The sequence below is a fragment of the Chaetodon trifascialis genome, chromosome 14 (genome assembly GCF_039877785.1).
Source record: "Chaetodon trifascialis isolate fChaTrf1 chromosome 14, fChaTrf1.hap1, whole genome shotgun sequence".
NCBI lineage: Eukaryota > Metazoa > Chordata > Actinopteri > Chaetodontiformes > Chaetodontidae > Chaetodon > Chaetodon trifascialis.
The window spans coordinates 19405105-19422941 of record NC_092069.1 but is presented as its reverse complement, the minus strand read 5'-3'; the positions used below and the strand labels follow the sequence as shown (position 1 = coordinate 19422941).

Below are 17837 nucleotides of genomic sequence, written 5' to 3'. Positions count from 1 at the left end.
TAAATCACCATAATTTTTACATACATTAGGCAACTGCAAATGGGTTTAGGTGACGTGCATGATCAAAATTTGATGTTTTTTTTAGTGTATTTTGCACACTGCATCCCTTAACTGTAATTAATTTTAGATAAGTGAGTAAGGATCTATGGCACAGCATCACCTACTGCCAAGGTGCATGAGTCTGAGGTAATGAGAGCCTGATGGAGGCCACCAGCTGAAACACATTGGTCTCATAATGAATTCTTTACATTTCAAGTGTTGCTGGAGCTCGGACTTCTTCTAGATAACTGAGCGTGTTTACATATCGCTGCGTCCTCTGAAGCACATCTGGATCCACGCGTGGATTAAAAACATTTTCAGGTGTCAAAAAATAAATTTAGAGGAGCCTCTGAGTCGCTGACCACGACGACTGGGCATTAAATCTTTTCTTGTTTGACGATCAACTGATAGTTTCACTCCAAGTCTCACAATGTCCTAAATTCTGCTTATTTTGCAGGTGATATGAAAAGAAAATGACATTTTTCTTGTCTGTATAAATCGCTGTTTGGAAACATTTTAGACAATCTGACCAAAATCTCTGCAGGAAATGTGCAGAAATAGTAGTAAGTCACACTCTGTGGAGCAACAGGGGAAAAAATGGATGTAAGAGATATCAGGAGGAGCAGAGGTGTGTTTATCATCGTGTCCTCTTTGTTACTGTCGCACAACTCATTTACAAAGCCCCGTGTTTCTGACAACATCTTTATAGAACGACATCAGAGATAGATAAACAACTTCAGTCATTGATATTTCTTTACTAACTAAACATAACTTAAGAAATAAAACATAACTTTATACAGTTTTAAATATGCTGGTACGATTCAGTACAAAAATAAAGGCAGTAAAACGTCTCCATACACAAACACCATCACGTCATCAGTCACATACTGTCGCTCAGAAACACATGAATGCTGGGTGAACCAGTTTGGCACTTATCCACTTACATAACGTAGCATGAATTAGAAATACTGAGAGATAATTTGGTACTTTTTACATCAGGACCACAGTGAAAGCTTTGGAGTGTCCATGGATGCTGAGCAGCCACTAGATGGTGCTTTGGATCCACAGGAAAAACAGAAAAAAAAAGGCCACAGAATAGTTTTGGATGCTCGCTCAACACTTCTAGTATGCTTGAATCTGTTTCACCTTTAGAGCAGATACATGTCAAACGTCCTTGCTGATGCCAGAGTTATTCATGCTACAAGGTCCTTTGAGGAGGCAGAATAGCCCCAATGGCCTCTTTCTAATACCAGGATGTCCGTGGCGAGTCCTCCTTCTCAGTCCCTCCTGGTTGCACCTTTTCTGACAAACAAAGGCGCTCGCGTCGGCTGGGAAAGATGAATGAAAGAGGAAAATCCCACAGTTTCTCATTGGATGTCCTCTCACGGCCACGGCTGGTATTCGCACAAAATGTCCCGAGCAAAACATCTTATAATTCCCATATAAGAATACAATCTGTCTTTCTCTCACACACACACAGACAAAGACACACTCACTCAGTTCTTTCCTTGACTTGTTCTCTGCTTGAAAAAGCAGCGTGTGCTAGGATTTATCCCCTTGGAGAACCTAAATTAAAAGACAAACTCTGTTAAAAATCAGCTTCATGAAACAGCTTTCACTTTGCGTGTGCATCCGTTTGTGCAGTGTGTGTCTGTGATTAGGTTTGAATGCATGCGTGTGTCCCTGCATTAGTGATGCTTACCTACCTGGTTGCGAGCTTTGTGGGATTTCTGCATCAGCACTCTCCACTGGTCGTACAGCTTCATGGACATGCTGCTGCAGCCGTAGGCGTGTTTCCGCACCCAGCCGAAGAACTGCTTCAGCTCCCTGCGCAGGGTGGAGTTGGAGTCCCCGCTGGACTTTGAGTCACAGGAGCCCGACATCAAGCGTTCTGCAGGAGGAGGAGGGCGAGAGAGCGAGTTTTATCAGCGTAAAGTAAGTAAAAAGTGCTGCATTCAAGAGGAAAAGTACTTGTTCTGGGGTAAAAAGTCCCCTGTTGCTGATATATTATTATATATGACACTGTTAACACTGATGTACTGAAGCGTAAGTGGCATTTTACTGTTTTAGCTGTCAAGGTGGAGCTAGTTTTAACAACTGTATGTGCATTTAGTTAGCCCAGTGGTTCTCAACCTAGGGGGTCGCCCCCCTAGAAAGGTCAAAACATAAATTTGAGGGGTCACAAGATGGTTAATAGGGTAGGACAGGAGAAATGACAAAGTTCTGCTGTGCAAAGTTTAGTCAAATGTTGAACAATTTGACCTCTTTGGGCTTTGAACAGTTATTTAACTGAGAAGTTTACGGGTGAAATCTGTCTCTGATGGCGCTGCTAACAACTCATAGATGACTGAGAGGTGAAAAGACACTGCTTGTTTGTGAAGGGCCACAAGCCAAACCAGCCGAGAAATATGGAAATGGTTTAATCTTAAACGATGTGTTTTGTAAGATTTCCATGTGTTTTTAATGGAGTTTTTAATGTGAAATGTAGCTTTAGCTGTATAACAATTGTCCATATTTCCTCCTGAGATGCAGTGCAGATGAAATACACATAAAACTGGAATGTTCAAATACTTCAAAGATGTACTTAAAAATTTGATGTGTGTGGCAGCGTTAGACACACCGAGTCATGAAGGTGGTACTTTTGCCAAAATTCCTGGCTTTCTGGGAAACCCTTTAAGGAAAATTCAAGTTTTTTACAACCCACACTTTGCTTTCATAGCCGTGGCCATCATGCCTATCAGTTAAGACAAAATTTTACTCTGCCAGTTTATTGCTAAGTCTGTGGGGATGACAGCCACAAGTATCCACAGATTTACAGCCTCCAGTCGGGAAAATAACAAGAGTTCAATTGCGTCTCTTTCTTAAATCTTTGTGTCAGTTCTTTTTAAAGCCATTTGTGGTGCAACTAAAGTATTACATAATCGGTTTGGCAAAAATCACATTTGCTTTGGCTGTAATTTTTGATTTGATTTAACAAATACATCTGCCTTAAATAAAACTGCCAATGCAATACAAAACAGGCTAGAAGAAGGGTAAAGAGGGGTGAAACATTATTATCACCTTCTTCTAAAAGCCTTGTTTCCAGCAGTCAGAGGGAAAAGTGGGACGCGTGCTACACAATAACATAAAACAAATTTTAGTGATACAAATTTAGTCCCGGTGAATGTGTGTGCATCAGGTGTCCTCACCGCTGTGGGGTGTGGATGCAGCAGTCGGATGGCTCCACTCGCTCCAGATCCCAGCTTTCCGAGAGCCGTAGATGCCAACGGGGTTACAGCGAACCTGGAGAAAATATGACAAGATGAACACAGATCACAAATGTGGAACACGCTTCAACTGCATGTACCACCTGATTTCAAAAAACCTCGCTCCATCCTTGCTTGTGAACGACTGAGTCTTTCCAGGATGCCCCTTTCATACCCAATCACGATACTCTCACCTGTTCCTAATCAACCTGTTTACCTGTGGAATGATCCAAACAGGTGTTTTTGGAGCGTTCCACATCTTTCCCAGTCTTTAGTCGCTCCTGAACTAACTTCAGTGAAATGTGTCGCTGTCATCAAATTCAGAATAAGCAGATATTCACAAAAATCAATGAAGACGATGAGATAAAATGTTGAATATATCGTCTTTGTGCTGTTTTCAGCTGAGTATATGTCAAAAACCATTCCACATTCTGTTTTATTTATCTTTTGAACAGTCTTTCTGGGAGTCAGGGTTGCACAACCGCTCATAACCCTACCTGAACAAAGTACACTGTTCCAGGTCTCAGTCCAGCCAGTCTGCAAGATGTCTGATTTCCAACGTCATCCATCACCTACATGAAAAAAAACAAAACAGACAAACACAGAAGAGCTGAGCGCTGGAGGTCTGACCGCAGTATTAAATACCAATGGGCGCAAACTAAAACACAGGGCAGAGTCAAGATGTAGAGAACACAACCACAAACCATGTACAGACCCAAACATGCATGCACACCACATTGTTTAGTGGCTCCTGATCAGCATGTTTATGAAAATATTTTGGTGTAATCATGCCTGCTGGCTAAAATCTGCTCTCTATTACTTATTACAGGGCTGCATATGCTGAGAAACACATACAGGAGCGTGCACAGGTACTCCGACAGCTAAAGTAAAGATAGATAGGAGAGAGAGAAACGCCCACGCACTGCAGTTAATAACGTCGTCTAATAGTCCCCACTTTCTCTCGGGCATTCAGTCTGTAAACACTTGTTCAGGACGACTACAGCAGAAAACAGAACATGGAAATTACAGGCATCAGAGGGCTAATGATGTGACGTGGGGAAGCCAAATGGCTGAGCGTCTTTACAGCCATATTGAAGACATTAACAGCTGAGATGTATCCCTCCATTCCTCGGCATGACCTCATGATGAGGGCCAGTTCAGAGGGAAACAGCGTTTTGTTTTCACCACCAAACCCTTAAAGCCACTTGGATTTAAGTCTCCGCTCTCCTTCGAAACGGTCTCGTCCCAATGCCGCCTCTCTCCACTCCCCTTCTTTTCTTTTTCCACTTTGCGAGCAAAGACTTGCTTATATTACATCTGTGTAATTCCCCCTTAATTACTGGAGAATCTTCACTCGTACCCAGAGGACTCAACTGAATTCTGGGAAGCAGCATCTGCGCGGCTGAAGGTTTTACACTGTATTTTTCATTCATTAAAAGTTTGAACCCGAGGTATACACAGTGGCTCTGGCCTGTGTTTTTTCTCCCCTGATCAAAACCTGACTTCTCCTCCTGGCAAAGGAGGCCTCAATCAGACTAGATTAGAGGTGATTACAGCATTAGGATGAGAAACAGCTGGAACAGTGCTGGAGTGATCTATCTGTTTGCCTGGAAGAGACAAAGAGCAGATTTATGTCCTTATAAACGTGTGTCCTTGTCCTTTACCTTCCAGTCTTGGCTGTCCTCCAGCCTGTAGCGGATCTGGTATTTGGCCTGAAACAGGAAGTCTTTGAGAGCGGGCGGGGCCTCCCAGCGGACGCTCAGCTGGTCCTCCAACTGCCCGACCCGACTGACGGCCACACCTGATGGAGGGTCCGTGGTCACTGGAGGAAGAGGAGACGGAGACGTGAAAAACAGGCCAAAATCAACTCCTCGAATATGAATATCTACTCATGTTCTCAGCATTCTGTGACAATAAACTTAATCTTTACATTTTTGACTGCAAATGTATTGTAAATGTAGACCAAAGGATCAATCAATCAATCAATCGATAAAAAGATTTTTAGTTGCAGCCCTGTTCCCATCACATGCACGTCTAACAAGCCAGACATTATACAGGTCTGTAATGAAGTCTGACATCCATCATTATTCTCCTGATTATGATCAGTTACCTTAGTTAGTCTCTAAAATGAAAAATTATAATTTCCCACAGCCTAAGTCAGGTCATCAAAAGTCTTGTTTTGTCTAAAACCAGTTTAGCATCAAAGACAAAGACAAAGATGAGCATCACATCCTCACATTCGAGAAGCTGGGACCAGTAAACCAGTAAATAAAACATGCATTTGCTTATCAAACTATTGAGCATTTATCTTCGGTCAACACTTAACTAATCAACTAAAAGCTGCAGCTACCACAGAAACAGCCTGTAAATGCACACAGGCAGGACAGGGAGATCTTTACACATTTAAAGTTGCTTTAGTGAACACATTGTTCATTTACACACTGAGCAAAATGATCATTCAGTCATGTTTCTGACCCCCTGATGAATGTAAGTCCAATATTCACTCCCTTTTAGCTCTGTTTTTGGTCTCAATCGCTCTCCTGCCCCTTGCTTAGCTAGTTGTAAACTTCGTCAGTCTGCTGTTTGCTGCTGAGGAGGTCCTGTACAGACTCTATAAGAGCTTTTGGATTAAAAACAGCTGCTGCTGGAAACTCTGAAAACCAAAACAATGAGCTAAAAGACGCTAACATGCTCCGTAGCTTGTGTGCGTGACTATAACGTCATAATCAGGATAAAAACTCAAATACACAAACAATGACTTCATGAGAGGTACGAACTGGGGAAATACTCTAATTTATTACAGCCATTAACAAGAAGATTTCTATCCCAACAACTTAATGATAAACTTCTGGTGGACAGATGGCCCAGATTATCATTTTTAGCCAAAAATCCGTAGCTAAGGGGCTTCTTTCTACAATTTGAGGTTATGTTTGCAGGGTCAAGAAATCCAGTCAATTCAGGCCTGCAGCGGTAGTTGTGATGTCTTTATGTGCATCAGCACAGTGAAGGACTGCTCAGCGTTGGCGGGGGCTTGTGGTCTCCGAGTGCCTTTTAGTTTCTGAGGAGCTGACCGTAAGAGGCTTTTTCATCTGACAACGATTATCTTCTCGACAAACAAACACACGGTGACAGACCATTATTTTAACGTTCCTCGAGTTCTGTTTTGGGCTCTTGAGATCGTTTCAATCTCGACTTCAGTTCCTTTTCATAATGTCATCCCTGACTAATAAACAAACAAGGCGACCCGGGGCAAAGAGGAAGATGGGAAAGATTCAGCGGAGGGGAAAAGTGGGAGTTGACACGAGAGTTTTAGAGGATTTCTGGTCACCAGAGACTCTCTCTGAACTAAGACGTGTTACTTCAGACATGTCAGTTCGTACTCATCGGTGACTTTAAAAGTTTGATCCCAATGGGGGGATGCAGAGGCATCCATGTTGGAAAAATATTAGAGGAGAGTAAAACTTTACTTAAAGTACGGGACATATGCAGTCAGGTGGAAAACAGTAAAGATAAACAACAATTAATTGAAATAACTGATGCACTTAAATGTATTTGTCTTGAGTTTTCTGCATAAATATGTGGCTTTAAAATTTTTTAATTCTTTTATTTATTTAGGTTTAACTAGTGAAAAAAGTCATTTCAAAGTAGGATTGATGCAACAAGGGTGCAACTACGATTAGACAAATATCCCCAAGATGAGTAAATGTTTCCCATTATCTCGAGCTGTTTTCTCATTTTAACAGGAATAACCACGTTTTGTCCTCCTTTCTTCTCCACTTTCAGTTTGATTTACTGGCTAAAATGTCTCCAAACAGAGTCTTCTCACTGACTGCATTTCAGCTGAGACGAGTTGATAAGCCCAGATATGTTTTCAGTTATTCTTGCGATCAAAGCAGTTTAGCTTTACAAGCGGCAGTGTTTCCCAGAATTCCTTCGCCCCAAATTTCGCCTGTCAGGCTACAAAGAGGGTTCTGCCCAACGTCTGATTGGTGGATGTTTGGATCTGGTTCGGAGTGCAGGACTGCTGACAAGAGTCAAGTCTGGAAAAAATATTTTAATCCGTTTTGATTGGAGAAAAAAAAAGAAGAAGAAGAAGCTACATTTCATTTTTGTCAACTACAATACAAGAACTGAACATCATTTAAAGAAATGATGCTGCTCTTTCTGTAGTAACTCTCCATATACTGTACATTATTTTGCAGTTTATTTCTAATTTTCACTCCCATTTTGACAACCATTGACTACCACTAATCTGGAAAGTTTGCTCTACAGGAATTACATTCAGATATTTTTATTGTAATTTTGAGATAACTAAGATATTCTTTGACACGATTAATGCTTTTTCAGGACAATTATTCCTTTATTACCTGACTGACTTGACTTCTGTAAATTAGTTACCAAAGAAAACTGCTTACATGCTACGTGATATAAAGAATAAAGCTATTGTCACCTGATGTGTTGTCCCTGCACATTACATGCATTTAGCAGTAAAAGTCAATGAGACATGACAGATCACAGATGAATCATCGAGAACATATGTTGTGCCATTGCTCAACACATCCTCCTCTCAGAGTCAGACACCAATACAAGTTGCCTCTAGTCTCTCGGTTCAGAGGGTTCCCCGCGACTGAGGAATGCAGAGAAAACTGTAGGTGTTTCCGCCTCGCCTTCAGAACTGATTAGACACGACCGTAGACGCGAGTGACTCACAGCAGCTCGGCGCAGGTGTGGTTGCCTTGTTTTATGACCTGCTACTGTTGTGGAAACTTTGAATGAAAAGAACGGCCAGGGCAACCTGAGGGAAACAAAACGCACGCACAAGTCCAGAAACCGCCCACGCTCCGCCTGCCTCGCTGTGTCTATACTGTTACCAGGCCCTGCCCTGCCCTCGGGGTGTGTAAACAGGTGTGTGTGTGCATACATTAGGGAACGGAAAGGGATTACAGTTTGATGGACGCTTGTTTCCTCGCCAGTGACGCGTTCGCCTCTGAAACTCTACACGGTTTTCCCAGACGCCGTTCGGAGCGTGTTAGGAGTGAGCCAGGTGAAGAGCTCCAAGCTAATCAGGTTGCATTATTTCAGGTCCAAGTCTTAAAGCCTCAAAAGCCCAAACTCCTCAGGCCTCGGGGGTCTACAGCCGACTCGGAGACAGGATTAGGTTCGAGGATCAGCCTGGAACATTCCAAGGCCACATAAAAGGGGGTTAGCGGGTGTTTTCTGTGCGTGTGTGTGCTTCTGCGTGTGTGTCCAGTGAGCATGAGTAAAGAGAAAATGAGCTCATCAAAAGGGAGGGCGTTCCCATTCGTCACACACCTACGCCTGTCCAGGTGCGTGCATGCATGTGTGTATGAGGGTTTTTCTAGGGGATAATGAGAAAAGAGAAGAATGTGGTTTTGTTGCATGCTCCGTTTGCTTAAACCGCACTAAGCCATGCAAGGAACCACATAACAAAGCTTTAAAAGGGAACATCACTCAGTTCCTATCAGCGTGGGCCTGGATGAGTACTCCTGAACCACTTTCTCCAAAAGCCAGAAGCCACAGAACTCGAGCCAACGTCCTGTCTGTGGGAATTAAAGAGATGAATTTATAAAGTGAAGTGATGCTCGTCTTTAACATTTCAAGGATGCCCATTTCAAGTCATCTCCCAACCTGTGGGTCACAAGGTAAACCTGAGGGGTGATGAGACGATAAATAGGAGCAGGAATGAACCACTTCACTCGCAGTGTCCCCCTTTGTTTCCCTTTGAGGTTATTAAATCATTTTATTCCACACTGTCTGACAGTATTATAAATACATATTCTGCCTCAGCTCTTTCCAGCTCGTTATTAGATTTATTTGGTGTCACTGAGTGCTTTCATATCTCCACTAGAGCTTAAAATACATGAATGCAATGAAGCTGCTGCGTAAAAATATGTTTATTTCCGGGCATTTAGAATTTAAGAGCTGAGAATGAAGACTGGAAGCAGCTAACCTGCCTCCGTGAAAACTTGGGAGTTACTGCTGCCGGCCAAGAAAATGTCTGGCACATAACCCCCCCGTAAAACCACAAATTGTCACTGTTACACCAAAGTTTTTATATGGATTAAACAAACAAGATACAGCGTGTTAATTCATATGCTTTAGAGGTGCCGGAAGGCATATTTTTATGTTTGTCTGGCTGTTAACCCCTGATTACAAGCTTGATGCTAAGCTAAGCTAATCGCCTCCCTGCTCGAGACATGAACTGTAGCATCGCTTTCTTCTTAAACGTAATTTCGGGACGGTGAGGCGAACTGTTGTTTATATTTATTCCATATAATGTATAATGTGACGACGCTAAACCGGAGTTGGATAAAGAATAAAGCACCTAAGAGGGGAAAGAAATCACTAAATCCCTCACCGACTGAACTGCTCACAAGTCGTAAACGTAACGTGTGATGAGGGGTCGCAGGCAGACGCTGCTTTGGGCGCCACGAGCCTGAAAGCTGGTGTCCGCTGTCCCGGATCGTAACCTGAGGGCTGACTGACACTGGGATCTAAGCTCTACGAAGCTCATGAAAGCGGGTCAAAGTTCACGTCTTCCCACACTCACCCACGTCTAGGATGTCGAGGGTGATGACATCAGAGGTAGCCTGGCCCAGCTGGTTGGAGGCCTCCACCCAGATCTCGTAGGGCGTGAAGAGGTGCAGGTCCCGGGTGATGCTGCAGGAGTAAGGCTGCGAGTGAGTGTAATCCTCACACTCCTTCTCCTTACCGTACCACCTGGGAGGAAGCAGTGAAATTACTCTGTGCTGCACAAAATCCTTGATTAGTGCATGTGATTTAGAATTTATTGGGTAATCTGCTACTGGTTAAAAGTTAATCTGGCGCTTGTGGTTTTATTAACTCTTCATTGACGCTAATGAAGTGTCTTCATGCAGTCAGCACACCTGTGGGCACTGCATGTCAAGTCATTTCCCGTTCGCTGTTTTTTAATGGCTGATTTAAGAATAAAAAAATGTGAATGTGGCTAATAACCCATCTGAAAGTCATTTCTGAAAATTCAACGTTCCCAGAAGAAAACCTGTTTTCCTAATTCTCTTGAAATTTGACTTTTTTAAAGGGCTTCACCCTCTGGCAACCACCGCTGTTATTTTAACATGGCAGACCTTATTTTGAAATGGTCTGCCAAAGAGATATTTGGTATTTTATCCTGTTTCCAGCTCCACTTTCTGCAGCTTTTTTTTTGTTTTTGAGGCATGTCAGAATCATAAAAAAATCTCATGAAATACGCTGATTTTGACTGGAAACTTTGGCAATAAGCTCACCAAGTTTGACGTTTAACCCATTTGATCCCAAGGCTGCTCCTGCTCGGTCACTCCCTTCAATTACAGGCTTAAGGCATATTCACCCCAACACATGTCTCGACATACTGTCGCTTTCTGAAATGCAACAACCCAGAAATGCCATCAGCTGACCGCTTACTAAACCTCAACACAGCTTGACAAACTTTGGATAAAGCGATGTTCATTGGGCTGCAGTAAGAGCGGTGCCCTGCATACGAAGAGTTTAGAGGTCGGTATCTTTTTAAGAAGCTAATCCAAAAACCAAAACACAAGCTTAAAAGTGTAAGAAATTAATACACTGTGGTTATTAGCATGCTCAGCTAACAAGCGTTACTTCCAATTAAGGAGCACATCCTTAACTGCATTATTTTCCATCCTCGGTGTAGTGTTTCCCCACTCTGTAGAAGAGCATCTGAGTCTGAGTTTAGGGTAATGTTAGCATTTCTGTTGCTCTGCTGGATTTGGGGATGTTTACACTCCAGCACTCACAGCCAAAGACATCGATTATTCCTCATCCGAAAACTAATTCTGTAAACATATGGTGACAGCGTAAATCCCTCAAACAATATAAAAATTTCTATGGATTTATGGATGTTTATCCTCCATGAAAATCATACTCGGTAGACTATTTGAAAGAATTAGACGTACTTATTCCAGCTGTGTGTTCTGATTTTTATATAACACTCTGAGAAGAAAGGGTTAAAAACGTGAACTTTTCCCATTCAAGGGGTTTAATTTCAAGAAAAAGCTGATTTTCAGTAGAGAACTGAATGACTGAATTAAACATAGCTGCAGTGTGTGTGTGTGTGTGTGTGTGTGTGTGTGTGTGTGTGTGTGTACCTCAGTTTGTACTTGAGTGTGTACTGTGTGCTAATGTTAGTCTCTCCTTTTCCTCCTGGAGCCCAGCTGCAAGTCAGGTCTTTGGTGTTCCTGGACCAGCAGGTCAGATTGACCGGCTTCTCTGGAGGCACTGGGACAGACGCAGGGACAGACGCAGGGACAGACGAGGGTGAAGAGAGAGAGAAGAGAGCAGAACAGAGAGAAGTTGGAGGAAGAAGGTGGAGGGAAGATGTAGGGTCATTGAAGTTACCTCCAGCCATTACTTCACCCCTCTCCCCCTGAGTATAATTCACCCACTAGGGATGTTCCTCAGAAATTGGTGTTTTTTTCTTAATTGGTGTGTTTCTGTGTGTGTGTGTGTGTGTGTGTGTGTGTGTGTGTGTGTGTGTGTGTGTGTGTGTGTGTGCGTGCGCTGTCTGATTTGGTCAGACTCGGGATCCCTGCCAACATTCCTCGTCTCTCAGAACACTGGGTGCTCAACACCAGCGTCGCACAGAGATTAGGATCCTGACTGCATCTCCTTGTGTGTGTGTGTGTGTGTGTGTGTGTGTGTGTGTGTGTGTGTGTGTGTGTCTGTGTGTGTGTGTGTGTGTGTGTGTGTGTGTGTGTGTGTGTGTGTGTGTGTCTGTGTGTGTCAGTTAAAGCACATGTTTATTCATAGTTTTTCTGTCTCCTGAAAAGTTTACCTCCAGGTAAAGTGGTTTAGATAATCTGGCTTGTTTAGACCCTGTCTGAGCTTCATGTTCAGCTTATTATCAGTTTATTAATTATTCTGCTCATTTGCTTTTCTGCCAAGAGTTAGATGAGACGATTGATACCACTTTCACTCAGTACAGTGAATATGTAGCTGAGCCCAGCAGCCAGGGTTAGCTTAGCTTAGCACAGAGACTGAAAACAGAGGCAAACAACTAGCCTGGTTCTGTCCAAAAGCCTATTTCTGACTATTTCTGGGCCAGGAACATTGACTTCATGAGTCTCAGCAAACAGTGGGCACCACACTGACACGATCATCCAGTAAAGTTCACTGTCAAGGGGCTCGGCAGTGGATTATGTAAATGCTGGTCCTCATAAGTAAAGTATAGAAGCACAAACATGTGTCTGAGCATGGCTCTATGAGTGATTGTGCAAGTAATGGACCACACAGGTGGTCACACAGCGACACACTCGTGGAGGCCTCTCACTGGCCTGAAGGCAGGAAAACTAAACATAAAATACAATGTGCTCACTACTTCCTCGTTGTTTCCCTTCATCCCCGTTCCCTCTCTGCTCCTCTCACTAATAAACACATTAATAACATGAGAGAATAAAAACCATGGACCTCTACGTGAATGAAACCAAGCTGAAAAATCACAGAACTGCTCACAAACTTCAACTCACTCCCAACGTAGAGGCAGGAGCCCGCCAAGATGTGGCCCTTGTGGTTGTGACAGACCAGGTTGTCACCGGATGTTTGTCTGGAGGCGTTGAGTCCGGCCAGCGTCACGCTGAGGTTGGTCGGGCTCAGCACTCGGTACAGGGAGCTGGGCAGCTGCTGGCCGTTGAGCGTCCAGAACAGAGAGCTGGCGTGGATGCCGAGGTCGGAGTGGACCCAGCAGCTGGCGGTCAGGTTGGACCCCATGCGGAGGACGGGGTCCTGGGGGTAGATGACTGCTACATCTGGAGGAGGCGGATATTAGAGGAAGGCAGTTGGTCAAGCAATTTTACATGTAAAGGTGAAACCAGTGCTCCAACTTTATGGAGGAGACTCGACATTTAGCATCCAATTTACCCTAACCCTAACCCATCGTGCAGCACTACTGTAAAATGTGCAAAAAGGTTGAAAACCCATCTAAAAACTTAGGATATGCTTGAGAAAATGGTTGTCGTTAATGTTAAGCAACGACTTTAGAGGCTAAAACATGCAGAAACCTTTTTTTTTTTTTTGGTTTGTTATCTTATTTTGACAGCTTATTTTTCTCTGGTTTTAGGTTTTTAATCCTATTTAACAGCTGGCAAACTTGGAGAAGTTGCTAAATAAATAACAGCAACTGCTACTCAGCATTTTTACAGCTGAACATTATATGAAAACTACATAAGCGGCAAACCCCAGAACAAATTGTTACGGATGCACGATATTGGATTTTTGCTCGATATGTGAATATTTCCCAACTCATTCTGGCTGATTGCAGATACATGCATGTATTTTTTCCACCGATTGTAACAGCAGAGAACATCCAGTCTCTCCTGTGGTGGAATCAACATATTATTATACCAACACTTACTGTGACGGCTGAAAATAAAAAACAATGCTTCTCAAAAAGTACATTGTCACTGAATAAAATAAGAAAAATACAGCTGGCAGGGTTTTCTGCTGCTGCCTGTTTCTCCTTTTTCTTCACACGTTCGTCGTAACGATCGGGATGAGACGGGCGGTTAAATCTGCAGCGCTGAAGGATGAAATTCGGCTCTTCCTCACACGGCCGGCGCTGAGCAATAATCGCAAATATCAACTTTTAAACACTTCAAAAAACCTCCACACCACAGACGTGCTCAGATCCTGTGCACATAATCGAGGCTTCTTTTATCGGCCTGTCATCTCTGCAGGAACACTCATTTCTGGTCAACACCAATATTTCATTTCAAAGCCTTTAATCGGTCACACTGACAACTACTGACTAATACTGTGCATCCCTACAAATTACAGTTAGAGATACTGATTTCTCTGAGGGAGTTTTACAGATATTAACAGTGTCTGTGATGACTGCTGCATGTGTATATTTGTTCTGAGGTTTCTCTGCAAAAGACATCTTGATCTGCTGGTGGAGCAGGTGGACGAAGCACCAGAAGAAGAGGAGATCTAGAGAGCGAGTTTATTTCTTCAGACATTTTCAGTGTTGCCCACCTGAGTAGACAGCACTAAGAAAACATGTAAGTAAGACGATCCCTACGCAGAAAAGACCGAGCAGCGAGCGAGAGCATCAACATTATGTCAGACCACTACAAATGTGTGCCCGGGGCCACGTCTCTGCAGCTGCCAGCCACCTTACGCTCACAGACACTGTGTGGTCCTTTAAAGACGGAGCCGCCTTTGGTAAAAGTCAAATCAGCTGCAACTGAACACCAATATTAACATCGCAACCCCGGCTGGAGGGTTCACAGCTTCCACACATCCATGCACGCAAACACATGCACTGTCTTTGTCACCGGATACGGCGGGCTAACAGGGGTGCCGTGATTAGCCAATAATACGCCGATCCGGCTGAATAACAATCAGTGTTTATGCACTCCAGGCGATGAGGACGGGACGTTGCCCTGCAGCGGGGTGTGAAGCCCCCTCACACCCCGTCTTTGCAGCTCAAACACTGCAGTGATAGACACAATTACCTCTGTTTATTGTCTCTGCTTGACATGCTGACTGGAGGAAATGGCTTGTAAAATGTTATTTGTTTGGAGAGGACGGGCTTCACTGTGCGACAGCGGAGGCTGGAGTTACTGTGCAAGTTGATTTAAGAGCAGGGAAAATGTGTAATTTTATTTAGGAGCTCTCCGACGACATTTACGGTTGATTTTAAGTCTGAAGACAGTCAGTCAGTCTTCAAAGCTACGCGACATGCTCGCCTGTTTTCTGCAGAGCAATTTACATCAATGCAACAGCTCATAGGAAACCTATACTTTGCTCTGTCTGCTCTACAATAGACGTGCATGTGGAACATTTTGAGAAGCTGGTGTGGACAAGCCAAGTGGAAGAAGTCACGCAACATTTAGTGACAATGAGCCATGTAACACCATCTAAGAAGAGACTGAGGAGACGGCAGAGGATGTTATTTTATATATATATGTATATACAGATCTACATTCTGGGTATTTAACTGATGCTCCTCTCAGGGACAGAGGAGGGACTATCTTGTCTAATGTCAAATCAAATTAGGGCAAGCACAGGCCGGAGAAATGGGACACGAGAAGCTAATTTCAGGCGTAAAATCTGGGTTTTCAGGACTTTGTTTGTTTTAGACTGCAATATTTGGTGTTAAATGATCACATCCAAGATAAATGCCTCTTTATGCGCCAACAGGACACATAAACTCAAACTTTATGGGATTATGAGCCGCACTAAAAACTAATTACACGTTAGTAAGAAAATTCCACATTGAAACTGTTTTATATCAGTGGCATCTGTAAACCACAGCGCACCGAGTGAAGGGGAAGCACCCGCCATCATTACAGAGAATAAAACAGTAATGACCTATTAGGGCCCATAATAAACAGCAGGGCAGCTTCTGATCAAGGCCCATTGTCTTCTATAAGCCCCTGAAAGTACACTTTCTTTTATTAGCGCCTTTCAAACTGGATGAATAACAGGAGATCCTCCCCGAGGAGCTGCTCTTTGCCAGCGAGCTCACCATAAAAACTAATCCAGCCACTTAACAGGGGAAGCGGACATAACTTTGATTTATTTATGTTACTGTGCATTAAGCTGCCGGTTAACATTCTCCAAAACCCGAGCAAATGATGTCACTGTTTTGTTGCGGTTCGTAAAGCCCCCTTGCCCTCCATGTGTTAAACGAATTATGGCCTGACTTGTTGAAATTCAGCCTCCTGGGAGATGATTCTCTCTGCAGGGATACAACCAATATACTCCTGCAGGAGCACATCAATAACAGGAGGTGTCAAGTGGCGTTCGTCCCTCTCGAATGCGTCCAGAAATCCTGCGGATCCAAGCGAGTGACAGGCGAGAATCTGTTGAGTTATTTTGCATTTGGAGCATATTTCAAATACAGTATTCCCCCATGAAAGATCATTGTGTGAGATTTACATAATCTTATGCTGATTTATTCCTCCTATGGAAAGCCTGCATCTCTGCTGCTCTTTTAATGGAGTTAAAGTAGCATAATGGTGTTTTTCTTCTCTCTAATATCACTTTAATATTATTATTATTATTAGGGCTTGGGGTATTTGTGCAATGTTTACACACATTAATACTATCCCAAAATAGTCATTTTATTGCACATGGTATCACTATAACATTCTTACCAGGGCTTGTGATGTTTCTGTCATGTTTGCATTGACTAATACCTCTCTAAAACACACTTCTTATCCTACATTAATATCACTATAATATTCCAATTATATCCTTATCAAGGCTAGTTTATCTGGTATGCTTGCACAGAATAATAACCTCCTGGAATAGTCATGTATTCCATCTAATCTCCCCATAATATTCTTGTAGTTTATCTGTAATGTTTGCATTGGCTAATACCTTTCCAAAGTGTGATATACTCTGGTGAAAATCCATTTTTCCAACTCTGTTCTCTTTAAAATCACGCATACCGGAGCAGGACAGTGTCACACGGTGCTGTTTACAGTCAGATCTTTGGGTGACACATGGACTAAACTGATCCTAGTGGACCGAAAAGCCAAACCAAAACCCAGACCGCGACTCTGCGCATCGATGGACATCTGCGTGCAACTTACGTGTGGACAGGGACAGCACGCCGGGGGTGTGCAGCGTGAGGAAAACCAAGCAGATATCCAAGACGGCTTTCATTTTCCCCCCCAGTTGGTTTTATTTGTCTCGGCGCCTCGTCCTCGTGTCGTGGTGATGTCGCCTTCTCTTCGATCCTGGAGAGGAATTACGCACGGCGGGGAGAGGAAAAACAGCCCGGGTTCAAGCTCAGCGCTCCGGATTTTATTCAGAAGGCAACTCTCGGGGGTGGAGGAGTAAGCAAAAAGGCGACCCGCTGGAAAAAGTGGCCCTCGGAGGGGCCATAAGGCTGCTCGTCCTCAGGAAACGGCGTAAAGAGGGAGAATAGCGCGTCCTGTTTGCACTCTTTTCCCCTTCTTAATGCTTCCTGCAGCTTAATCATACACAAGTTCATACTTTCTAAGCCCCTCCTCTCTGTCTCTTCCCACACAGTCGCCCAGTCATTTCCCCCTCTTTCCGTCCTTTCACTGCTCCTTTTTTCAGCCTCTCCCCCTCCAGTGATGGGTAGGGGAGTCAGGGCCATCCACTTTCACTGAATCACTCTGCCTCTGTTTCTTTCCATGCCTCAGGTCTCTGCTTCACGGGTTTTCGCCATAGGACGCTGTTGAGTCACTGAGGCTAAAAGGAAAGGTTTCCACATCCTGAAGTGGCCTTTATCTTTTCTTGTGTGTCTCTTTGTGTGTGTGTCACACAGCTCCTCTTTTTCACACTCAAACAAACCTCTTTTGTACCCTTTTGAATTGTGATGTTTCCTCTTTGACTTGTCAGGTTTGACTCAGACGTCATCATCTTTGAACTGAGATATGATCTCAGCAGGCTCCTGTAGCTCTAATACATCATAATTGTTCTTAACTAATTAGCTAATTCCTACAATCTAGACCCCAGTTAATTAATCCCTTAGATCTCTTAATGTCCAGTGATTAATGTGTCCGGTTGACAGTGCCTGGT

General features: G+C 43.4%; 1 protein-coding gene across 2 annotated transcripts; it reads right to left on the bottom strand.

The window, feature by feature from the left end:
- Positions 1-652: 652 nt before the first annotated feature.
- On the bottom strand, positions 653-17234 carry crlf1a (cytokine receptor-like factor 1a). 2 transcript variants are annotated; one of them, XM_070979330.1, is made up of 9 exons: positions 16880-17234; positions 12806-13084; positions 11429-11558; positions 9856-10025; positions 4949-5106; positions 3782-3856; positions 3228-3321; positions 1742-1930; positions 653-1605 (listed from the first exon to the last, which is right to left on the bottom strand). In XM_070979330.1, exons 1-9 carry the CDS (start codon positions 16950-16952, stop codon positions 1589-1591), a joined length of 1185 nt encoding a protein of 394 aa, XP_070835431.1. In that variant the 5' UTR covers positions 16953-17234; the 3' UTR covers positions 653-1588. The 2 variants fall into 2 exon arrangements, with proteins under 2 accessions (XP_070835431.1, XP_070835430.1); XM_070979329.1 differs by having other exon boundaries at positions 1746-1930.
- Between the last annotated feature and the right edge of the window lie 603 nt (positions 17235-17837).